The sequence below is a fragment of the Nanorana parkeri genome, unplaced genomic scaffold, assembly GCF_000935625.1.
Source record: "Nanorana parkeri isolate BGI_ZX_2015 unplaced genomic scaffold, ASM93562v1 scaffold675, whole genome shotgun sequence".
NCBI lineage: Eukaryota > Metazoa > Chordata > Amphibia > Anura > Dicroglossidae > Nanorana > Nanorana parkeri.
The window spans coordinates 202,514-229,085 of NW_017306943.1; the positions used below are offsets into that span (position 1 = coordinate 202,514).

Sequence of the window (26,572 nt, forward strand, 5' to 3'; positions counted from 1 at the left end):
GGAAACATGATGACGGTTTCATCGCCATTGGGTAAAAATGTATAGAGATACTCTACTAGGCAATAAATATTTTTTCAAAGTGTATTCATTATTGAAAAAAGGTTTGCACTTTAATATTACTTTAAAAAGGGGAATGATATAGACAAACAGAACATTGGTTCCATCTTGTTGAGGAGAACTCTGCTGTAATAAAGAATATGCAGAAACAGAGTAGGATAGAGTGGGCGGGAACAAGAGGTAATAGGAGGAGGTAAGGTTTTCTGGAGGGAGGGGGTCCTGGCCTGGCATACAGCTGTAGTATTATAGAGCTTGTGTAACAGAGTGGCCCTTTGCTCTGAGGAACCGAAGGGATAACCTAAATTAAATCTACTTTTTGAAAAATGTAGCCAAATGGTCAATTGAACTGCCCCGTGTGTTCTCAAACCAGCCATATTTATTCTGTGCACGCAACTAAAGTGAGTACTCCAATAACTCACTCTGTCTTCAAAAGAATTTGCAACTGCATGAACTATTGATACACAACACACACTAGTACCATTTTAGGCACACACTGACCTACCAGTCTGTTTTGGGATTACTATAAGAAACTGGAGAACATATGGGGAAGTCACACGAGCATGAGAGAATACAAACCCCTGCTGTTACAACTATATCCTGAATCCTGGACCCAAGTGCTGAAAGTAAGCAGAGCAACATCAACTGAATCGGCCCTTGCATGTCCTTCCAAAGTTTGCAAGGCCCAGTAATTTGGCATCTATGGTTATATCAAAAAGGACATATATGGTCCACCAACAGTGTGTTTGCGAGAACAGCAAGTCAGGGTCCCGAATGTTACTTATGAGAGTATGGGGAAGTGTTGCAAATTTATGTAACTACACAAAGTGGTTTGAAGGTAGGGTGCATTTTCCATGCAGTGGAAGCAGCAGGCTCCTTTAAATAGCAATGGAGACACCATTCAGTCTTCTCTATAGAATAGCCTGTGCTCATACAGACAGGCTTAGTGAGCTCACCTTGCGGTCTCCTTCCATTCACATTCCTCTCCATCTCGAAAACAAAGCTCATCCATCTCGGTGAAGAGGTCATGCGGTATGTGCTCTTCATCATCATCCTCAGTACCCAGAATAAACTGCACACGCTGTGAGGGGGTATCTGTTCAAGGAGTAAAGCAATGCTTTAAATAGCTTTCATTGTATAGAACGTGAGTGACAGCATACACTGCAAAATAAAAGGTCTTGGACACATTTGCCACATATACAAATCTAAGCTTTCATACCATTTTCCAGCAAATGAGACACATACAATTCAGATATTGCTAAAAATAGCAAATACCGTCCTTACAAATGTAGAAAATATTTACACATCTACTTAATTTTTAGATATGCATCTATAAAACAGCAATGATTGGCTAGAAGATAGTTATCCTGGCAATTCTGCAATGTGACCACTAAATTATACACACACACACACACACACACCACACACACGTTGAGCCCAAAAAATAAAAACCCTGCCCCCACAGCAGAAGTGGGCCCACCCTTGCATATGTGGAACTACATAAAAAGACACAGGCTAGCAACAATTTGCAACTTTGTTCATTTACTATTCGTAATCATATTATAAAAAAATAAAATAATATTATTTATTATTAAGATTTCGTGTTCATGAGGATCCTAAGCCTAGCAGTTTCAGTGTTGCTGTATTATTAGAGTCTTGCTTCAAGTCAATAATCAATGGCAGGTTATTAAATACGAAACAATACTTATCCGCAGTTCAATTATAAACTAAACTGAAAAAAAAACAACAGCAGGTGCCTTTTGGAGCACTAGTGGCCAGGTTTAACGCTCTCAGAATCTAAATTGATGCCTAGCATGATGGGCCCAGAGCAAAGACAGAAAATCTGTTGTTGTATAGAAATCTGTCATTCTCTATACGGTCTCACCGGCATCATATTATGTATCTGTGGCACCCAGGATTACCAGCAGATTAGAACATTGACTTGGCTGACTCCCAAACTTAAAGCAACAAGCTATTGGTAAACTTTTTGGTTTAGGCTATAACATTTTCCAACATTTCTAGATTAAATAAATAAATTGTAGCATCTTGGGTGTGAAACACTGGCCATCCTGAAAGTAAATGGTAGGTTAAAGTTCAATTAAAGTTACATAAATTGATATTTAGTCAGACGTTGTACCAACAGTCTCCATTTCCATAGCCTAACCTCCACTTTACTGACTGTGCAAATGTGTCTAAATATAACTGTACAGTTCAAAAGGTTCCAGTGTATGAACTAATCAGCACTCAGAACAGAATTTATTTGACATGCCTCCTTCCCAAAAATACAATAAAGTCTCTTTAAGCGCGCTTGTGGTAAAAGGGAATGAATGAGGGGTGTGGCCATTACTCAGCTATGCCAGTACAAAGCACTGGAGTGTGAGGGCCAGAAGAAACTTTGACTGAGAGAAAAAAGTATTTTAAGGCAATGCGAAGCAAAATTAATCATAACAAGCATATAAGAGCACAACTGGGCTTCAGAGGGTCAGTTTACGATATGAAACAGGGTGCTGAATGACCCTTTTGTTTTATTATATCCATTTGATACTTAATACTCACCATATATTGAGACATTTTTAAACACAGAGTAAGTATACAAATTGACACCAAACTGGTATTATTGAAATGTATTTTGAGTGGACTAGCCCTTTGTGTAAAATATCACACTAGACCCCTGGTTCTCAACTGGTGGGTCGTAAACCAAAAGTGGGTTGTGACCCCTTGTTCAGTGGGTCGCCACGTGCCTACCACTTTTCTAGATGAGAGGCTCCTCAGCTTCCCACTAGCGCAGCACTGTCAGTTCTTGGGCCAATCAGCCATTTAAAATATGCTGCCCGGCACAGAGTGTTAGTCTGAGGTGGGGTGGGGCTAAGGCCGCAAGAGAGCTTCATCCATACACGCATTCCTTAAAGCTCCCTAATGTGACCTATAGAGGTGCCTGGACCGGAATTACATCACATTCTGGCTCCCAGCACCTCAACAAGGCCTGCACGGGAGTTGTACAAGCAACGTGAGTTTGAATGGAGCACAGTCACAGCACAGCAGCCCACACTGTAGCACACAATCGTGCCTACTACGCGTTCTGCTGTGGAAGGTGCATTGCGTTGCCATTCATTTGAATGGCACCCCAAACGCACCTCCCGCCCACAGGGTGTTCCATTTGGTCTCAACTTAATGACCAAGACAAATGTGGGTCGGGAGGTTACACAGGTTGAGAACCACTGCACTAGACCGACCAAAAAATGAGACTGCATCAGTTTACTACTACACTTCTGTACCGATGCACCTAGAAGAAGTTGTCTGAAGCAGATGACCTAAACCAGACAGAACCTGCCATACAAGAGACTTCTATACTTACCATGATTTGGAGATTCCCGGCCATCATCTTTGTCATTTTCTTTTTCTTTTCTCTTTCGGTGATGTCGGTGGCCCCGATGTCTGTGTCTTCTCCGACTTTGTCTGCCAAGGGGTACATGTACACCGATATAAACAGCTCTGTGACCTAAAAGCAAAACATCATAAAAAGTATTATTAGGATACGCCATTCAGTATATTACTGACAAATTCACCTTATTCCGTGCTATGGCTAGGAAATGGCCTCCACAGGCCACTTACCAGTGACAATCTATTATAATAAAAATATATAAATAAAATCACATCGGGAATACCGAAGTAAAAATGTGCACATACGCAAATATAGATGACGGTTATTTAAACGATCTTAATTAAAATACCCAAATTGATCATACATTTGTTACAGGTCTAATGTACATCAATCGGGTTGAAAACACATTTTGTTTGTGTATTCAGTATGCACGTTTTTGAGTTTTGTTGCCTTTTTATTTCAATGAACATAGCAAGTGAAAGTTCAAAGCCGGAAGTTCACAATTTCAATAAAAAAAAAAAAAAGGAGTTGATGTATTCTCTGATAATATTAAATTGGTTTCCTCTTTTTCGCCGGACAAACACAAAAGGCAGCAATAGCAAAACTGCAGCTTATGTAAACTGCTCCATTCACAACGATAGAAAAGAGTTTACCAGCACTTGGTATGTAGTTCGTGTGCATTTAGGCTGGGTTCACACCATTTTCCGGGCCAGATCTGGAACATAGTGCATTGCGTTTTTGCCACGGTTTTCCTGCAATTGGAATTTTTCTTTTTCTCTAGCTTAAAATGGTGCTACAGGTGCGTTCGTGTGTTCCAGACCAGACAAAATAGGACAAGCAGTACTTTCCTGGTCTGGTACGGATTGCGCTGGTGGGAGCAGAGGCCAGAAATAGCATAGGGATACATTGGGATGCATTTTGGGTCCGGAAACAGTCTGGTCTGGAGGTAATCTGGATGTGGTGTGAATGGGCCCTTAAAGTAAATGTAAAATGCAGGCACACAACTAAATGCAGCTGGGAAGCTAACCAGCAACGAATCAATAGTTACCTTCTATCTCTGAATTGCAAGGTTGTCAATAGAGGCAAGTGTCAGATTGGCTGTCATTAACTGTAGCCACAAACAAGATAAGGCATTTGAAAGATCTGGCCACCACATTTTTAATCTTCGATTGAATGTGCCATAGACATCCATATTCATATCAGTTGAACCTGCACTTCCATGCAGTATGAAGCTCTGGCATCAACCTCTTGGGCATAACTACTAAGTGCATTTTTATTCTTCCTCCAAGATTAGTTGCCCAGGCAGTGTCTACAAAGGTCATACCGTAGTATTCTGATACACAGGTTGGATCAGGTGATAATCAACTAATTCAGAAGCCCATTTAGTGCTCATTCTGAGCCTAAATACTGTTTATCAAATAATTCCTTATCTAATAATCCCGTATCCATCATCACACACAATGAACTAAAAAAAAAAATCTTCTACAGCTAAAACAAAAACAATTGTAAGAAAACTGAAAGAAGGGTGTTCACCAAAAGGAAAGTTCCAAAGCAGATTAAAACTGAGAAATGACTAGAAGGGCAGGAAGTGTCATGCATGTTGCAAGCGATAAGTCGGATCTGACAAAATGTATATATAGTCAGGCTATACAGGTTACTAATAACAAAGACAGCTTAAAGCTACATGATCTTTTTTTTTTTTTTCTCCAGAAAATGGGAGTGTATGTAATTACTACATCAAAGCCTTCACTGTACTAGGGCACCAGTGTTGAGTCATGGCTTGATGGGCTTTGTACTCTGAAATATTGATTTAGAGCCGGAAATAAAACTTCCTCAGTTATGTAATTAGGAAACACACCCATCTAAGTCACGCAATAAACTGCAGACTTATTTAAAAAGCATGACATATTTAAAAAGCATGACATATTTTAATGAGGACGATGCTGACCTCATCAGATTTAACAAATGCGCACTAGAAGTTTATTTCTGGATAAAGAAAAAAAAATCTCTGCAATACATATATATTTCTCCACGTTTCATCGATTTAAAATGTTAAAGCACAGAAATTTTTTTGCCGTATTATCCGTAAAATCCCTTTTCTGCAGTCCATTAAGTGACACTAGTTCTGATCCTCTTGTAGGTATAAGTCTTCAGAATACAAAAGGACTGTAGCCCAGAGCCTATAACCATACCTCCCTTCCAGCATGTTCTGTTTGTAGCAAGCAGTAGCATGGGTAATGACCAAGGATAGAAGATCTGTTCCTGTGGCAGCAGATCTTGATGGTCTAAATGGCCAACAGCATATCTATGAGCAACTGCACTACAAAAAGTTGGTATATGACGCTTTCCTGGGACAATACAGAGCTATGAGGTGCACTAGTATGCTCCCTAAAGCAGCTTTGGGGTGAAAAAGCATAGCTCAGAGTGTAATGATTCGACAGAGCATCCACTGCCTCGGACAAAAGGATCTCAAGGCCTGGGGACCTCTCCTGGGCCTAGAAAATTCAGGCTGAGAAAATCTGCCTGCCAATCAATGCTGGGAATGTACATGGCAGAGAAAGCTGTTGCTATGCTCAGGGCACAATGAACTGATGCTCTAATGCCAGAGGAAGCCTTTCTCCCTGATGATTGACATATGCCATGGCGCTGTCCAACTGAGCCCAATCCAGGTGACCGATTAAACAAAAATCGGCCCAGCACAGTTGGATCAACAAGAGTTCCAAGATGTTGTTTGGAAGCCGGGACTCCACCATCGACCCAAGCCCCCTGCACTGACAGAGTGCCAGACTCCTCCATAGCCCTAAGGGTTGGCATCAGGATCTTCCAAAAGTGTGAAAGAAACAAATTTTCCCAAGTGCAATGTCAAAGGCAGGAGCAATTATGTTAGTGACAAACTGGGCCAAGTGTTGTCCAGGGACAAGATTTATTTCCCCCCGTTGACGGAATGTTCTGCTGAAGGCTTGGGACTGGACCTGAAAAAAGACAACTTCAAAACCAGCCAGAAGACTCTCATGCAACAGCAGGAACTCTGCCCACTATGAGATCAAAAAGCCATGGACCCCAAGAATGGAGTATGACCGAGGCATTTCTCCCTTTTGGGAGAAAGTAACCAGAAAGCTGTCTAGGACTAAATTTCACAGGGTCCGGATGCAGCCGAAGTCCTTACATGATGTACTCCAGAGCCAACAACAGTTTCAGAAGAATTCATGCAATACTCTTGACAGGAATGCCCCGTTACCACAGAAGGGCCAAGACAGGAGGCAGGACCTTGGTAAAAACCTGACATGCAGAGGAGAGGTTGAATGGGTTTTTTTAAACCCAATAAGTGCAATTATATTTTACAGCAGTATGTCCTCTAATACTAACAGTTTTGGATAGAATAGGGACAGTTGGAACCCCTCTTGGGATTTTATTGTGGTCTGTGTTGCCGCTGAGAATTACCCTCTCCGTTGGCCTGGTGACCATTGTCTCTTGTTTGTCTCCAAGTGTTTTCAGAGATTTAACTCAAAACTTTTCACGGTCACTAAGTCAAAAGAGGCATCCTCCCCATACTGAATCTCAAAGCAATGAATGTGTACATCCATGTCAGCAAGCTCTTCATGCTATTGCCTTTCTTCACCAGCAACATTTCCTGGCCTTGGTGAACATCAAAGATGTGCATCTTCACAGACGAATGAGCAGTCAGTTTGATGGCTAAGAGCAGTTATAACTAATCCACATGAGTGCGACTAAATATAAAAAGGGAATAAGTATCCAGTATATCACCTCCATCAGACTACTAACATAAAAAATATATACAAAAGAAACAAACCAACCAATGTTTTACTATGCGGGCTGTTTGTGAGATGTTGCAGTATGGCGGACACTTTGAAGATTATCATCTTTCACTGCAAATTGCAATACTATCTTAAAACAAGGAACCACTGCTTAGAGAAAATAGACTGAGGAAGTAAATGAGCTAAGTTAGACTCTACTCAAAACGGACACTGGTGTGTGTGTGTGTGTGTGTGTGTGTGTGTGTGTGTGTGTGTGTACGCGCTTTAGTAGTTCTATAGGAGTTTAGGAAGATTGTGAGACTGGAAGCTCTAAGGGCATATACCAATATGTATGGTGAAATGTTACCTGCAGCTTGCGTGCAAATGCAGTCTGTCTAGGAACGTGCATTCCTCCTGACATCAACCCACCAAGGTTTTTTTGATATTTGCACAACTTCTCCAAAAAAAGTAGCCAGTCTACAGCTAAAGGATTACTGAGGCAAGGTGCTGTGATAGTTTTAGGAAGCCATGTACAGCTCCCCACAGGCCCCTCTCACTAGCCACGGTCTGCCTGCATCACATACACAATCACAAAGTCCCAGTAATGACATCACTAGTCCTAAAATAAGGTATGCATTAAAACAGAAAGTTTTATAGAGGCAGATTAGACTGCAGCTTAATTTTTTTTAAAGGATAACAGACCCCCCAATAGATTGTCCAATATTGCCCCATACCGCCGCCATCATAAATCAGGTACCAGCACATGGCAAGCGACTACCTGATGATAGGGAAGAAGCTTCTTCCCTGACTGTTTTCTCGCTCCTCTCCACTGGAATGCATTACGTAATCAGATACACTCTTACTCTCCTGATACGGTAAAAATGTCAGTGCATTAATTACCAATGAAAACCTTAAAACGAAACACAGACAGATGTAGTGGTGACCTAAACCATGAGCTCTGCTCCATATCACATTTCTTATGTATGCCAAACAACATAAATCTGATGATTGCTCTGTGAATGAAGACACTGCTCTATAATTATTTCAGGTCGAGTGACTCAATCAAGTTTAAAAGATTAGAGCCAGAACACTGAACTGGTTTTAGGTTAAAAGTCATAAAGTAGCCTAGTTTACTTATTTCTTTTTTTTTTTTGTGCAGGTTAAAATGGAACTCCAGCCATATCTACACTATATGGCCATAAACAAGACAAAACTTAACCATCACACTTCTAGCAGTTTGTTGGACATCCCATCCCAAAACCATGGCCATTAAGCTGCCAATTTTCCGGGAAGGCTTTTCTCAACATTTTGGAGTGCGTCTGTGGAATTTACACGAAAGAGAATTCGGGAGTTCAAATACTGATACTGGACGAGAAGACCTGGTTGCAAATGGCTTTCCACTTCATCCCAAAGGTGTTCAATAGGATTCAGGACAGGGCTCTCTGCAAGTTACTCGAGTTCCTCCACAACTAACCTATCAAACCATATCTATATGGACCTAACTTTGTACACCTGGGCACATTCATGCTAAAAGAGAAAAGGGTCTCACTCAACTGTTGCCACAAGATTGGTAGCACACAACTGTTTAATATGGGTTTGTAACATCAGCAGTATGCTTGCATTGACAAGTGCTTGATTTTATGCACCTTGGAGGGGTGTCCACATTGCCTGGCCATATATGCAGATTTTCAGGTTCTGAGTGCCCCTGTTGGGGAGATATTCCTACTCTTCCTTTCCAGTGAGCACTAGTGCATTGCTGCATTAAAAGTGACATTAAAGCTTTAGCTTTTATTAGCAATTTCTAATGCTGAGGTGCAGAATTACAGCATATGCTGCTTCTTGCTATATTGCAGTTGTCCTACCCTCTGAATTCAGCTGGTTCACTCAGTGCTAGCAAATCTTTCCAGTTTCAGGGTGGTTCCTTTCCCTTAAGGCCCCATTCACACCTATGCGTATTGTAATATGCGCGTCTGTCACGCGTTTTTTTTACCGCGATTCGCGGTAAAAAAAGTCGTGTGACCGTTGCGCGATTCCAAAGGCTACTTGGCAGTATCCAAATGGAAAACGCCCTACAAAACGGACCAATACGCAGCAAAAACGCTCCGGGACCTTTTCATGCGTGGGCCGTTTTGTAGTGCGTTCGGGACGGCGGAAATACGGACAGGTGGGAACGATACCATTGACTACAATGCTATTTATTTTTTTGACCGTTTTGTAGAGCGTTCATCGAGCGTAGGACGCGCTACAAAACGGTCAGGTGTGAATGGGGCCTAAGGGTTCTATGGAGCCACCCTTGCGTGCCAACTCCTGACCAGGAACTGTGCGAGTAAACAAAAACACCCAACTTTGAAGTCTTAGGATGGCAAGCCACGCCTCTGCTCTCGCCTCCCAAAAGCCAACAGAAGGACAGCTGCTGTGACCTGGTATACAGAGCACACTCTGTTTGGACCGATCACTTTGGCCACTCAGGCCCAAACACTGCATCATGAGAGAAAGTCAAATGTTCAGTCATAGCTTGAAGCACCAGAAAGTTTGAAGCAGTTCTGACAAAGCAACAGTGGAGAAAAGGTGACTACAGGTGTGTTGGAGGGTGGGCTTTACAGAAACTCTGAATGCCCTAAATGGGCAAAGGACATTGTCTCTTTAAGCAACTTAGTAAACGATTACACACTAACTGGTCACTTTGATAGGTACACCTGTTCAACTGCTTGTTAACGCAAAGATCTGATCAGCCAATCACTTGGCAGCAACTCAATGCATTTAGGCATGTAGACATGGTCAAGACGATCTGCTGAAGTTCAAACGGAGCATTAGAATGGGTAAGAAAGGTGATGCAAGTGACTGAGCCAAAATCATTTCAAACTGGCTTCTTGAACATGATAATGAGTTTACTGCACTCAAATGGCCTCCACAGTCACCAGATCTCAATCTAATAGAGCACCTTTGGAATATGGTAAAATAAGAGATTTGCATCATGCATGTGCAGCTGACAAAATCTGCAGCAACGGCGTGATGCCATCATGTCAATATGGACCAAACTCTCCAAGGAACATTTCCAGCACTTTGTTCAATCTTTTCCACAAAGAATTAAGGCAGTTAAAGACAAAAGGGGTCCAATCAGGTACTAGCAAGGTGTAGCTAATAAAGTGGCCAATGAGTGTCTATCACTACTGTATTCTGAACTGTAATTTGAGCATTTAATGCCTTGCTGTGTGTGGCAATTTTTGATGCAAGTCAATTCTCCTTTTGGATGCTCAAACAAGTCCACCCAAGAAAGATTCCCCAAACAGGTACACATTTACTAGACAATAGTAAAGCTAAACGTTGATTAATATATGGAACACTTTGCCACCCAACCAGTTCCTTCTTTTAACTTTAATAGAGTATGCTATACTATGCTTCTACATCAACACATTTCTACTGTACATATTCATCTAATGTTAACGCAGGGATGTAAACGTGAGCATAGCACATTTAGTGGCTTGGGAATGGAGCCTGTAAAGTGAAAATTACTAACGGAAATTGTGTCATGCAGCAGACTGGAAGGTGTGGTGAGGGCTTCCAAGAAACAGAAGTCAGTAGTGCATATGCAAAGGAATAACCACAAATAATTTCATGGCCCGAAAACACACAGCTCAGACCCTGCAAAAGGCTGCAATCAATGACTACAGTATAATCCAGATGACTTTATTTCTTTTATGTTACATTCAGACTTGCTGCTGTAGACAGACCAAGAAGATACTCGCCAAGGGTATGGCATCAGGACAGAGGGCACATCATATTACACTAGTTGGTAAGCTGCTTTAAGAACCAGTGCTCATGTTCTGACACTGTTCTTGTATTATCAGCACACTTGAAACAGACAAAATGATCAGAAGGATTAAAGACCAAACGCATGCACAGGGAAAGAAAGCTGCACACAATGATACTCACTTTCTAGCTCTTCCTTCTCAAAGTTGGTGTTAATACTAGAGCTGGTTTTCCCCAGATCAACTACAGCTTCCTCATCGTGCCCCTGAAGGAAAAAGGAAACAGAAGTATAATCAGTTTACAAAACATTTATTCTTTCATGAAATTATTTAAAAATCATAGAAAAGCAATTTGACGCGAGGAGCCCAACTGGGTTTCCATGACTGGATCCTTGGAACGCAAAATGACCATACCTTCAAAACCATATATTGGTTCTACAACTGCAAAATGTGACACCCATGGCCTTTTTAGAGGCCGAGGCATTTACATTGTATATGGAATGCTTAGAAATTTCCCATGGCTACAAATTTGCATACTCAGAAAACGAATGACTGGGATATGTTCTTTTTAAACTTGGTCTCTAGTTTTCTGAAGTCAAAGAATTCTAAGTGTATTACTAGCAGAAATGTCTAGTTTAAAGGGCCCATTTACAATTCTGCTTTGTGGTAAAAACAAGGGGCAAAACATGCATGTACTACAATGAAGTGCCATTCATTTTGAATAGAAAACCAATGCACTAACGTAGTAGAGGGCGACAGACCTGCACTGCAATGCATCACAACGCACCGTTAGGTTAAACAAAGGGTCATGTCCAATTCTGGCTATATTGTGGTGCATTGGAAATCCATTCAAAATTGACTGCCATAACATAACCCACATGCATATGCATGTAATTCCATTGTGTGAGGCTGCCCTTAAATTAGGAAATGGTTAAAACCCCTGTGAGCATTTTTTTGGCCCACTTTCTACCCCCAAATCACAACAGAAATCTTTTAAAAGCGAGAGGATATCTTCTCTTAGCTGTAACTTGAAAAGCGGTCCCTCTTAGAAGATTTCCTCTCCAACCCTGTCTAATGACAACCTTGACATTTTTAATTTCATCATATCTGTCCCAGTGACAGTGATCACTAGGATAAACAAAGGGTAAATCTCCCCATCTGAGACAGGTTTCAGCATTTCCCTACCCTATCCATTAAACTAAGCTTTGGATAAAGACATACTTGAAGCTTCACTGAGGGATAGTACCTTTCCCCAGTTAACTAGAGACTGTGCGAAGCTGCAATCCTGCGCCTTAAAAGCCCCCAAAACCAATCTGAAAGACTTTAATTGCAACACCAGCTTAAAATCGTGTCCAGTTCTGAAAAAGTATGCAAGAGTTTATCATCTGTGTCTGGGTTTTATTGTGATTTGTATTCACATCATTCAATATGCTCTGTAAGGTAACAAATGTATTACAGTTGGGAGATCTTCTTTTGGGTAGGAAGTGTTTGTATATTTGCAATGTTCATCAGATTGAAGTATGATGGGTGGTATCTGAGGTGAGAGAATTTACCTGAACTGCTACACCCAGGTTACGTATATGGTTTAAGTCTTGCAAACTAGCCAGAGGCAGTATCTCTGGGAGTGGGTGGCCATTTCCCTTACTAGGAAAAGAAGCGCACAATTTGCATTCTATACAACAAACCCTCGGGGTTTATTTCAATATGCTTGGCATGGTTCCGGCAGAACAGGTTACTTCATCTTTGGCACTTCTGGAAATATGCTCTGGCATCTTGAGTGTTATTTTAGCTGATGATCTTTAGGTGGCACTTTCGCCCCCATGCAAAAATCAAATTTCACCTTGTAAATTGGCAAAGATTCAGTAAACAGAAGCGTACAACAACTGTGCATCATCAAAAGGTTGTGGGGGGAAAAAAAAGCTTTCATGGTTCGGATCACGTTACTAGAAGTAAAATACAAAACAGTCTTTTTAATAACTACTCGAATTGAAATATAGTGGTCATATATATATATTGTTTGTTTTGAAGATGGGATTTGCTTTACGCTATTTGCGGTAAAAATCCCTGAACCCACCACAATCCTCTACGAGAATGCCAATGATGTCTAATACCTGGGCCCCCAAGGCTCTGTTCTCGGACCCCCTCTAGTCTATATCTAGATCTCGTCCATCACTAAAGGACATATCAGTATGAATGTCACACCACTTTCTAACACTCAATCTTACAAAAATGGATCTCCTAATATTCCCCCCTGTGCTCCTTCCCCTGACTGCTCCATTGAGATCAATAGCACAACCATCAGTTCCTCTTCTCATGCCAGGGTGCACGGTGTTCCTGGTAATCCTGGATTCTGAGCTCCTTTCAGCCCCATATCCAAACACTGTCCAAATCCTGTTGCCTTAATCTCTGTAACATTTCCAAAACACGCCTCGTTATCCAGTGACACCACCAAGCTACTCATGGTTATCTCTCGACCACTATTGCAACTCCCTCCTCTTTGGCCTATCTCTTTACAAGCTATCCTCTTTCAGTCTATAATGAATATTGCTGCCAGACACATCCACTTTCCAAACTCTGTGCTGCCACCCCACTCTGCCAATCCCTCCACTAAACTCTAGAAGTATTATGAACGCTAAAACTAAAAAAACACAAGCAACTCAATTCACAAACTCTTTTAAACCTGAATTGGTAAGTGTTAAGGGATGTCCCGATACCGATGCTAGCATCGGAATCGGGCCCGATACAGGGCATTTTGACAAGTACTTGTACTTGTCAAAATGCCCCGAAGCCTAGCGCTGAAGCTTGCGCTATGTTTTTTTTTTCTTCTTACTTACCTCTCCGAGCGTCGCGTCACTGCTGCTCCGGTGGGCGGCGCTCCGAGTGGGGTCATCTAGCAGTCTCGGGGTCCTAATTTAGGTGGCCGGAGACTGCCAGATGACCCCGCTCGGAGCGCTGGCCAGGCGAGAGGAGCTCCAGGTGGGGTTGTAATTTAGCTGGCAGGCACCTCTAAGTCAGCTAAATTAGGACCCCACCTGGAGCTCCTCCCACTGGACCAGCGCTGCCGCTGACTCGTCCCTGCTCTCTCCGGCACAGTGAATCACAATGAGTGAGGGCAGATTTGGGGGGTGGGGGGATTTATTAAGCAATTATGTATTGTCTGCACTGTATTAGCAGTATATACTCTATATACTACATATAGAGCACATACTGCTAATACAGTGCAGACAATACATAATAACATGAATGGATTAAATGATCTGTATGTAGCCCTGTACTACAGATCATTTAACCCATTCATGTTAGCAGAGGATAATTGTAAATGTATTGTTGCAGGCACTCTATATGTACATGTACTATATACTACATATAGAATGCACTGAACAAATTTACAATTATCCTCTGCTAATATGAATGGGTTAAATGATGCGTAGTACAGTGAGCTGTGCAGAATTGTATATCTGTATGCACTGTACATATACAGCACAAATGTCCCGTACATTGCAGCATTAGATTTACAATAATCCCCTGCTAACATGAATGGGTTAAATGATCCGTAGTACAACTACATGTTATGTACTATGGATCATGATTTAACCTATTCATGTTAGCAGGGGATAATTGTAACTATTACTGCAGTGTATGGGACGTATGTGCTGTATATGTATTATGGATCATGATTTAACCTATTCTTGTTAGCAGGGCAGAATTGTGAGCGCCTCCCACAAGCTGAGCACCGAGATGCGATGCAGCGATCCTGCCCAGCGCCGACTACAAGAGGCACCGCATGAGGCTACGGGGATCGGAGTGAAACTGTGAGTAAGGGAAGCTGGGACGGGGCTGGCTGTAAATCTATTGCTATAGTGTACTGGACGTGTGTAATGTATTTGTAGTACATATATACAGCACACACCTCCACTACACTCCAGCAATAGAGTTACAATTCTCCCCTGCTAACATGAATAGGTTAAACCATGATCCATAGTATATAACATGTAGTTGTACTATCGATCATTTAAAGTCACCTGTCCCTTTAAGAAAAAGTATCGGTAATTGGTATCGGCAAGTACATGAGGGGATGTACTTGGGCCTGAAAAAGTGGCATCGGGACATCCCTAGTAAGTGTGACACTGAGAGTAAGCAAAAGTATGGGGCTTGCCCTACAAATTATTAATTTCAGGTGTTTCCAATAGAAAAAAATATATAGTTATGCAACAACAGCATACAATTATATTTTAGCAATTTTGAGGAAGGTCCTTTTCTGTCCCACCATTTTTGTGCTCCTGTGCACAAAACCAGTTCTTCAAAGACATGGTTTACAAGTTTGGTGTGGAGGAATTAAGTGGCCTAAACAGAACCCTGTCCGCAACCTTATTTACCACTTTTGGGATGATTTAGAATGCCAACTGCAAGCCAGGTCTTCACGTCCAACATCAGTACCTGTCCTTACCAATGCTCTGGATGGGCCACAAATTTTCGCACCCAAAAAAAAAAAATCACGCAAAGGTGGGGCGAAACTCCATTATAATGCCTGTGTTTTTGAAATGGGACATCAACAAGCTCATATAAGTGAGATGATCCGATGTCTGCAAAACTGTAGGCTATATAGTGTGTAAGCAAACCTGTTTATTTGGATAACCAAGTTGTTTTCGTTTGTCTAGCAGGGCCCTAAATCCATTTACCACCAAACATGCTATCAGAATAGAGTGTTTATGCTCTATTCAGTATTCTGTGAAGCTCTTGTGCAGCACGTCATAGCTAAGAAGCCTAGACCAGAAAAAAAAAAGAAGGTCTTGTTTTTGCAGACGCTAGCCGTCAATCACCGCAATGCAGTGATGTGCGGGAAATTACACAGTTTGCACAGGTGTCAAGAGCTCTCAGGTTACACAATAGGCTCTCCTATTGCAAGCACAAAAAATAGGTAAAGGCATTCACTTGTTAAAAGTTATGATATGAAAACACAGATTAACTAGTGTTCCTCTTTAAAGTGCATGGCACCGAAACTGCAGATCGATTTCCCTTAAGGAAATACAAAACGGGTTTTGTAAAACAAGCTGTGCAAGGTTTTTTTCTTATATTGGTGCTTCTAATTTATTAATAAAAACATGATGATCCTGCCAGTTTCTGCTCTGAGGCCTTTTTTTCTTGAGGGCAGGTTCATACCATTATCCGGACCACATCTGGTCCGGAAAATAGTGTGAACCTGCCCGCAGTTGCAGTGCATTCCAGACCAGACAAAATGAGACATGCAGTATTTTTCTGGTGTGGTCTGGAGCGGACTGCGCTGGTGTGAAATAGCATAGGGATACATTAGGATGCATTTTGGGTCTGGAAACAATCTGGTCTGGAGATGATCTGGATGTGGTGTGAATGGTCCCTGAAGGGTGACCTCCTGCTGCTTGATTGACAGCAGTTATGGAAAATAGCAGATCTACTGGCAGGATCAAATACCATGTTGAGGGACATCTGTGCCTTTTACACAGATACAAGTACGGCTTCATAAATTACATGAACTAAAGCAAGCTTCTGCAAGTCAATTTGAACATAGGAGTCACCTTGAACATATGGTCAGTAACAGGTCAAGACTGGTGAAATAGGGTTGAAAACAGCCCTTTGACATGTCACTACATGTGAAAGCAACTGGGTGCATAAGGTTACCAGGAGAATGAATCAGAAATGTACAGCCAAATAATACAAATATAGCACACATCTGATGCCATGCTTTGTGAACAAGCCCAAGACATCTGCAAGGACAGGATTAGTGCAGGGAATCCTGACCCAGAGATTCCTTAGAATACAAGGGATAGAATAGAATACAAGACTACCTTTACTGGCTAGAAAGGTAGGGGAGGGTTATTAATTAGGGCTGCGGAAATTAACGATTAATTTCTCGATTAAATCGTTAAACTTTTTGATCGATTAAAACTCTTTTGATCGCTAATGAAAACACTCACCTCTCCGCCTGCTTCCGGGAGTCCCGTCGGAGATCCGGTGATATCACGGACATCGACGTCACCTGACTCCTCCCCCAAGTGGCTCCATTGGCAAAAGGGAAGGGGGTGGAGTCCTGTGATGTCGATGTCCCTGACGTCACCGGACTCCTCCCCCTTCCCTTCGTTAGCCGACGGAGCCACTCGGGCTGGTGAGTTTGCCCAAGAAACTTTCTGCACGAGCGCCAGCCAAGGCATTGGCCTATACACATACAGCACAGCAATGAAGTAATAAAATGAACTGGGATCACACTAATCCAGCACGTTATTATTCCGAGTTGCCCCACTCAAGCGGCGGCCATATTGAGTGGGGCACCGGAGATTAATAACGTGCTGGATTAGAGTGATCCTAGTTCATTTTATTACTTCATTGCTGTGCTGTATGTGTATCGGCCAATGTAGTTGGATCTGTATGTGCGTTATAATTAATCGAAATTAATCAATTAAAATTTGTGTTCGATTAATCAAAAAAATTTTTAATCAGTACCAGCCCTATTATTAATATCACTCCTAAAAGGTGTACATAGGAAGATTAAATATTGTACTTCTTATTTTGGCTTTCAACATTTCATAGAAAAAGGCTTCTGTAAAATAGATCCCATGCTTGTATACAGCTTTTCCGTGATGCTTTGATCAGAAAGAAGTAAAGCATGTGTAAAAGGAAACCGGTATTGGATAAAATGAATATATAGTGGGGGGGTGGGATAGATAAAAACTGGAGCAGACAACATCTGAAGCAGCTGTGCAGGGCAACCAATCAGCTACTCTTCAGTTTATTCAGTTAAGATTTGAAAATGAAAGAGAAGCTGATTGGTTGCCATGCACAGCGGCTCCAGATTTTGTCTGCTCCAGTTTTGATAAATCCCCCTCAATGTATCGAACACTTCCAATATACACAATTCAAGCATGCCAGGAGCTGCTCTATCTGCTTCTTGGAATCAATCCCAGATGAGGAGCTAACAATCCCCCTTCCATTGTTAATACAAAAATATCTTGGAACATTATCCTACTAGCATGCTTTTGAATTGTGGCTTAAGCACAAACACAAAGAGAAAATACAAACTCCATTTAGAACAGGGGTGTCAAAACTCAATTTAAAGGCCGCATCAGCATTATGGTTGCCCTCGAAGGGCCGGTTGGATCTGTAAGACTATATAAAATGTATGAACTCTCTCATATTAAATAAATGCCTCATTCAATTATTACTGATTTTAGTAATAACGAGCTCAGAAAGTAGAAGTCTAGGAAAAATAACAGCAATTAGTGGAATAGTGTGAACTCTCAGGTTCCTGGGCAGGTTCTAGGGTGGGCTGTGTGGACTCTCAGGTGGCAGTGCAGGTTCAATGGTGGGCTTTGCGTTCTCTTTACAGCGCCAACTTCAAGTTAAAAATGTAAAGCGCCGTTATTGGTGCTTAGTATCGGGACATTTTCACGAGTACTCGTATATCGGTATCGGTGCATCCCTGGACAGTATATCCAAAGTGCTCTGTCCTACTCTCTGCTGCCAACTGCTGAGACAAGGTGGGGGCAGAGACGAGGAGGGTGCTGCAGGAGAGGTGCGAGGGCCATATGAAATGGCCCCTGCAGGCTGAATTCGGCCCACAGGCTTTGTGTTTGACAAATGTGGTTTAGATAGTGGCAATTTAACATAGGATTCAAGTGTTGCAAGGTCATCAAGTTGCCCTATTCATTTTTGGAAGATTCAAATTTCTGGAAATCAGGATTTTAAGGGCTTATACTGGCCCCATCTTAAGGGACCTTGCTATCATTTGGAGGGTACCAGGAAAGTGAAAGCTGTATCCCTAAAGTGTAGACACTTTCCTGAGAGCTCTGGTGTACTGCTCCACACTCTTTTTGGCCATGTCATCAGGGAACGCTCAGTAGGCGTTAGGAGTACGTGCGGAGCATAACATATCCACATCTAGAGGCCAAGGCAGCATATAAACTGTATCGACTTCCCACATTTGGTTTTTGTATATGCATTCAATTTCCCACTGGAAGTGCAGCTTATCAATGAGGGTAAAAAACAAATAATCAGCAAAGATCATGTACATCCATCACCTTTTTAAGGGTCAATAAGAATCAAAATTTCCTGCTGTGAGAATTTACTATGTACACATCTATTTTTATATAGATAGACAAAGTCATTATATTGGGCTATGACTATTCATGTTAAACAGTTTGGGGGAGAAAAAAAAAAAAAAAAAGTACAAAAGTAATTGCATTCTCTTTGAAGTACAACTTTCAACAACCAATATGCCAAATGCTTCTGTTTTTTTGTTGCTGGAATATGATCCAATGTACCCTCGATTGACCCATTTCTACTTTTGGCTAATGACACCCAGAGTTCCAGTGACATTTGTAATTGTTCTGGCGCTGAAGCCGAATGATGGAGCATGAAGCAAGGCTTAATTCAATAAGCTATGTATACTTTGCCAGTACAATAGTCATTTCTAGGTTGGATATTAACAACTCTTAATGCAAAAAAGGTTATTCGCCAATAATAACGGCAGGTTAGACAGCATAGCCAAAATATTATTGATTGGATCTGGATATAGTGGGCTGTATACACGGGCCATATCCAGCCCTTGGTCTGTGGCTGTCCGGCTCGCCGACCTGCGCTCCATTATGGCTGGCTGACAGTGGGATGCACCAGCCTTCAAGGCCAGTGCATCCACTGCAAGCCACACCCCCCGGAGGTCGGATAGTTTTTGGAAAAGCGTTTTTCTTTGGTCCTTGGTTGCTAGGACCTCTGGTGTCCTAGCAATCAATGACATCAGCAGGTCCTTCTCTGTAGTCATTGGTTGCTAGGACAGATAGATGTTCCCCAATTACCTACAGTCACTGTTCGGGTTTATACAATAGCTAGCAGGGGAGATGCCTTCATACCCACTCCTTTAGAAATCTTTACGTGCATGGCCAACTTTAGTGTGAAACTTAGGTCTAGTAAATAGATGTCGGAGTTCAGAAGGGCCAAAATAACAAAAACTGGCTTTGGATTGCATGCTATGCAGCTGAATACATTCTTCTACTTTTATAATAATATCATATGTTTTTCTTTTGAGGGAGGCAATTCGAGCACTGCCTGGGAACCCATATAAATAAAGAGTGCATGATGGGTCTAATTTAGAAAGGTGTGTAAGGAATGATTTGACGCTTTTGTTCCTCAATAGCCAGCCAACGTCAAATAGGGATTGTTTTAAAAGAAAGGATAAGTATTGGCCATGGCAGGCAATTTTTAGATTTCTCACGGTAGGCCTGCAACTATAGGTCATCGGCAACACATTTTAAAACACAACTCATCCTAAGTAACAATAAAGAGACATATCCTAAAAATTACATATTAAAAACACATTATACACAATATCTTAAAGGAGAACTATGAGGTGAGTGCTTTTCACTCACCTCATAGTTCTAGCCGACCTGTGACAATGAGACTGTCACAGGTCGGCTCAGTAGATCGGGAGGTGAGCGAACACATACCGGGTTCGCTCACCTCTCGATCCTGTCACGGCTCTCTGCTGTGACAGGGGAGGGGCTGGATTCCCCTCTCCCCGCTCTGCCAGCGCTGACTGGCGGAACGGACGGGGGAGGGGGCGGGTACAGCTGGCTCTGCCTCTAGATAGGCAGAGGCAGCTGTCACTCACGCAGCTGGGAGGATCTCGACTTCGATGTCGGGATCCACTCTGGCGTCTCAGTATACCGCGAGCTGTAGCTCGCGGTATACTGAGCCTAGGGTGACGGGAGGACGCTAGTTTGTGTCCTCCCGTTACCCTAAGGAGAACTATGGGGAAAAGCCCTGACCCCATAGTTCTCCTTTAAGAGGGGTTAAGACCAATAAAACAAAAAAAAAAAAAGTGTTCTGTATGAAAGAGCTGATCCCAGCACACAGGGAACATGGCAAATCTTGTTTGCCTCAGAGATGAAAACCCAGCCCTACCCACACTATCGACGTTATACAGTGTTGTCAACTTGCTAGGTATACAGGACCTCAAACATCGCCCATTAAATCACCAAAGGGCAGCATGTAATATTATTCAGTATATGTAGTCCCAAAGAACACAGTCAAGCTTACTAAAAGGGAGACGAGTCTGGTCTTGGTGTGAACTCAGTTCAACCAAGCCCATTAAAAACTGGGATGGCCATCCACCCCAATCGTTGGCAGCAGGGGCATTTCCCATCCCTTCGCGACATATAGCTATGGGGTAGGGAATGGGCCTCTCTGCAACGGATGTGCCTGAGAGGGAGGGGTGGTGGTCACAGTTTTGAGCAGGCTTGGGGTGAACTCAGATGAACTTGGCTCGCACCAAGCCCAGGCTCATCAATAGAAATGATCCAATACTGCACTTGAGGTGTGGTTGAAGACTGGAGACTAGAGCTGCAGCTAACGATTATTTTCAAAATCGATTAGTTAGCCGATACATGCTACAGAAGACTGTGAGAGACTTGGGACATGTTACACGAGGCTCGTTCCACTCCCACTACTGACTGCTGGGATCTGAAGGCCACATAACAAGTGCTGCAAGTGGGCCTTGGGCCACAGGATGAGCACCAGGGGGATTATACAGACAGCAATGGCTACTGTGGCTTGCTAAACTCTGTATATCATCTTTGCAAAGTCCTAGTCCATTTTGTTATACATTTTGGGCACTGCGGCTATTCTGTAATGAGCCAGCCGTCATACCATATAGACATCAATTAATTTACACTTTCTTTCTACAGCATGGTAACTTTGTGCCAGCATCCAGGCAAAAAAAAAACCCCTCCATTCACGTGGAAGCTGCATGTCCGCTAGGATAACATTACACACAGGCATGCTCTTGTAAATCTTGATGTTACTTTATATTGCACTTAATGAAAGGAACACAGGAGACTTTCCAAGAATAAACCACTGGCAACCTCTAAGTATATCTCAACCCAGAGAACGAGACCATTCATAACTGGCACATGATTAGATACTATCTGTTCCCTAAGTGTAATACTAAAACAACAATATTGCCTCACGGGCTCTGTGCTAACCACTTTGGCTGTCCGCACACTAAGTTACTGTATGAAGCAGTGACGCACAGCACAAATATTCTCATCACGAAGTCTAAAAGAGAACGAATAGAAAACCCAAAACATGGCTTTTTCTATGTTCTAAAAACACTTTTCACCCAAAAAAAATGGGCTGAAAATCTCGGCTTATACTCTAGTATATACAGTAGAATATTATTCTGTATAATGGACAGTTTCAGAGTTTTATCAACCCAAATCAAGAGTGATATACATTAAATGAAGAACGAGCAATCGCTGGAAGAATGAATACATTTTTTTAAACTAGGTTTTGTGCACTAACCACTTACAAGTACACGGTTAAGTCACATTAAACAAGACAGTGTAAGCCAAACTGGTTCACTTTAATGCCTACCACTCCCAATAATACTAACTTTTCATTTGCTTCCCACCACTTGGCTCACATGAGCAGGACAAGCCACCCTGTCTAAGCTATGAATGACTTAAGTTGTAGCTAACAGTACTATGGACTCTCCACATGTGACAGTGCTGGCCCGAGAGAGAGATTATGAAAATCGTTAGCTGCAGCCCTAACCATTATCGGTGCTCTGTATCGGCAAGTACCGAAATATAAAATAGCGGTACTCTTACTCGATAACAAGAAACTGGTATCGGTGCATCCCTGATTGAGAACTACAAGTCCCTCTTCACAAGGACTTGTAGTTTCTCCATTCACAGATAATGTTGTTGTGTAGGTGGAGCCACTGCAAAATAGAAAATGGACACAAGCCAGTGGGGAGAAAAACCCTGCTATTCAGGTAAATAGTGGAGGGGAAAGGGGGGTAGCAACCTGACTATGTTTCATGTTACAACCTGAATATAAAAGATATGCTTTTAGGTAGGTGTTGCTGGGGAAGGGGGAACCTAAACAAACTTGAGGCTTTACTCTGCACGGACACAAATCACACATTTGCTTCAGTTCTTTAACACATGGTAAAGAACTGCTCAGTTCCACACTGGCATTCAGACAAGTCGGACATCTGCCAGAAAGACTGGCATACCAGAGTGCTTCCCAGATGGTAGAAACTCCTGGGGGCTGCTAAAGTAATACCATGCTGCTTTCACATTTTATATGCTAGCTTTTTCAGATTTGTTACTGAAATAAAATAAACAGATGGACCACTAGAGGGAGATCTGCATTCCCCTGCAATTACTTGCCTCCCTGCTATCAGTCACATAGTGTGTATGACTAGAATAATAAAGATTAGCTTTTAGGAGGGATGAGCAAAGAAGCCCTGCCAAGTGGCTATCTCCATAAACATATAGAATTATGCATAAACCAATAAATGTGCCCTTAAGATTAGAGCTGCAGCTAACGATTATTTTCAAAATCGGTTAGTTAGCCGATTATTAGGTTCGATTAATCGGTTAATCGGATAAACAATAAAATAAAGTTTTAAAAAAAGGCTCCAGTGATGGGACTACTAGTTTGTATTGAGGTTGTAGTCCATCACAGGAGCAAGCTTGGAGCGAATATTGCAATTACAGGTGTTGTTATAACAGAAGAGTATGTGCTGGGATTTTACATCAGCATTGTAATAGGAATACATACTAGAGTTGTATTTGCAATCAAAGGTTACTTGAAAAAATCCCTTTTAGGTAGCGAGTGCTGCCTTATGTCTGCCCATCACTTTCACCAACTTCCTGCAGTGTGCTGTGCATTCTTTTTCCTGCTGCTTGATGTGATGTAATCTCGATCTCTCAAGATTACATATCCCATCATGCATTGCTTCCAACAAGCAATAATAATGTTACATTGTACAGACTGAGTTGTAGTTCAGAAGGCAGGCTCTGTGAGAGCTGTGAAACAAGGAGTGCAATGAAAAATTGTGACATTGAAGAAGTACATCCGATGAGCATCTTCAATAAGGTTACAGACTTCTAGATCGATATGGTTATTATGAGTGGGATAGAACTTCTGGAAATTCAATATAGAAATATATAGATACTAGGGAGGAACAACCGATATTAGCATCAGTATCGGTGCCGATACAGAGTATTTAGGTGAGTACTCATGCGCGTCCAAATGCTCCGATACTTATCCCGATACCGGAATTTCCTTTGACCGGCAGTGCCGGGAGGGAGCATGGAGCGGACTCCATGCTATTTGACCATTAAGAAAGCACAGCAATGCAGCGGGAGTGTGCAGAGTGGTGCCCCCCTATAGCAGGGTGCAGTACTCACCAGCCGCACACTGACAGCTCTCCCTGTGCATCTCCGGATTCTGGTTGATTGTGACGTCACCTGCTAGATCGTAGGGCCAGCAGACCGCACAGGCTTCCAGAGCTCTCTGCCCGAGGACCTCAGAACCCGGAAGTGCCAAACTCGATGCTGCTTGGCTGAAAAGCCGGCTTCCTGGCCAATCAGCATTGAGTTGGCCAAACAGCATGGAGTATCAGTATCGGCGAGTACTAAACTATAAATATAAATCGGAATTCTTACTCTATAGTAAAAAAAACAGTATCGGTGCATCCCTAGTAGGTACCCTCTAAGATGATCAATTGTGCATGCATACCCAAGACATCAAAGCATATCTAAACCCAAAAACAAAACAAGAACACGAATGCAGCCACCACATGCAAGGACTGGTAAGCTGCAATACATTACATTTTTGCTTCTGGGTTTAGATACGTTTAAGAAGACCGCAGTGTCCCTTTAAAGGATACCTAATCCCTATAACAATCATGAAATTAGTGCAGCCACCACAACTAAGAACTAGTAATCTGAATTATGTTTTTTGGGGGTTTTTTTTAATACAAATATTTTTAGACAGTACGGAAAATTCCTGTTCATCTTGACAGACATTCAATTCCCTTATTACTTCTTGTGAGCTAAACGGAACTCTCAAACCATGTTATTTTGCTTCTGTAAACTACTAATCTCTCGCAATCATTTATGTAACGAAAATGACAAGATAAAATTTGTAGTCCAGCCCGGGTGACAACCATGGCTCCCTCCATAAATACAGTGGAGCGAATGAGTACCCACCTAAGGAGAGGAAGTGTATTATTGGCGATGTATTAATAACCAAATGTCTCCAACACTACAAGTCAGGTCCGCAGAGTTTAGCATATTTCAGCTATATGCATGTATAGCATGTGTCAGAAGATTTCATGAAACGACTGCAACATCTTTACATTTGTCATTGGAAGGTGCTACATATCTAATTTCATTAGTCTTAATGTAGCGGTTAAGGAGGCAGCAAAAGGGGCAAAGAAAAAAACTCACTCCGTCAGCTACGACTCCCTCTGGGTAAAGATTTACACCACAAGCCGAGCACAGTGTGTGCCAAGCTTTGGGTCATCATCTAATCCTCAAGAACAAGATACAACACCATCTATGATTGATATACGGTATATATAGTATGTGATCAGTTTAAATCTGTCACACCAAAAGCTAACAAGATAAAAGCAGATGGTGAAAAGTGTTTTAACTGACTGAATAAACTTCCTACTGTTGTAACATTATTCAGGAAGGTGCACGTTACAGAATTACCAAGAGGACAAAAGTTTAGACATCTAAAAAAATTCCACCTCTGAATATTAATACCAAATTCCACATTTAATACCATGTTTCATGTTACGCCCAAATGGTGCCATTGCACAGACCCCCACCTTCAACCCTGCCCCATAAATGAATTGTGGGGTGCCTCTCCCCACAGGCTCCTGTGCATGTCTGAATTTGATGCGGCTGTGCATGGCTCCACCTGCATAGCCACATCATACATTCATTCAATTTATGAATTTACAAACTACACTGTGGCAGTGTGACCTTGTAAACCTGTGGCTGGAGGAACAGTATGCAGAAAGCCTGGGCATGATCTACATATATGCACCCCAGCAATGGCTGCAAGGCTGACAACAGTGGAACATGCCTGTGCATTGAGTGTTAAAACAGCCACGCATTCATCAGAAGTCTGTGTGACAAGGTGACAACTCAGGAGAACAATTGGGAGACAGGGACAGAGCACTGCAAGGAGCGCAGTGCTCCGAAATTAAAAATAAATAAATAGCTGGAAGTAGGGATTTTTGGCACAAGGGACATGCAAAGTCTCTCCCCTCTTCCCCAGCAATTTCCTGTGTACATGACACATGCACTGTGCACACTCTGCCATTAATAACACAGGTGCCAACTTCTGTGTGCATGTAGAAGAGTTACATCATCAGTGCCACCCCATGCCTAAAGAGGACTTCTGAGAACCTAGAAGTGTTGGCAGCGGTGGGGGACAGAGGGCCAAAATCAATCTGACAGCAGTGGAAAAGGACACAGTTCTAAGGCATGTGTGACCCAACGTGCAAGTATGCTATGCTACAGAAGAACAGAACAAAACTTAACCCTTGCAGTGCAGGGGTAGCCCTACTGCAAGGGTTAAGTGCTCATTTTGGTCTAGGGCAGTGGTGGCGAACCTTGGCACTCCAGCTGTGCCAAAACTACATATCCCAACATGCATCTGCCTCTGGGAGTTATGTCTGTGGCCGTCAGAGCCTTGCAATGCCTCATGGGACTTGTAGTTCCAAAACAGCTGGAGTGCCAAGGTTCGCCATCACTGGTCTAGGGGCTCAAATAAAAAAAAAAAAAAAAAAAGGGGGG

At 42.2% G+C, this 26,572-nt stretch overlaps 1 protein-coding gene across 1 annotated transcript in view; it reads right to left on the minus strand.

The window, feature by feature from the left end:
• Positions 1-26,572, minus strand: part of SLC4A7 (solute carrier family 4 member 7) — a 131,502-nt gene that overhangs the window by 55,803 nt on the left and 49,127 nt on the right. Inside the window, exons 2-4 of the mRNA XM_018563558.1 lie at positions 11,125-11,206; positions 3,410-3,553; positions 1,011-1,149 (exon numbers count right to left, since the gene is read on the minus strand). Coding sequence (XP_018419060.1) covers positions 1,011-1,149; positions 3,410-3,553; positions 11,125-11,206 — 365 coding nt within the window. The remainder of the gene's footprint in view (positions 1-1,010; positions 1,150-3,409; positions 3,554-11,124; positions 11,207-26,572) is intronic.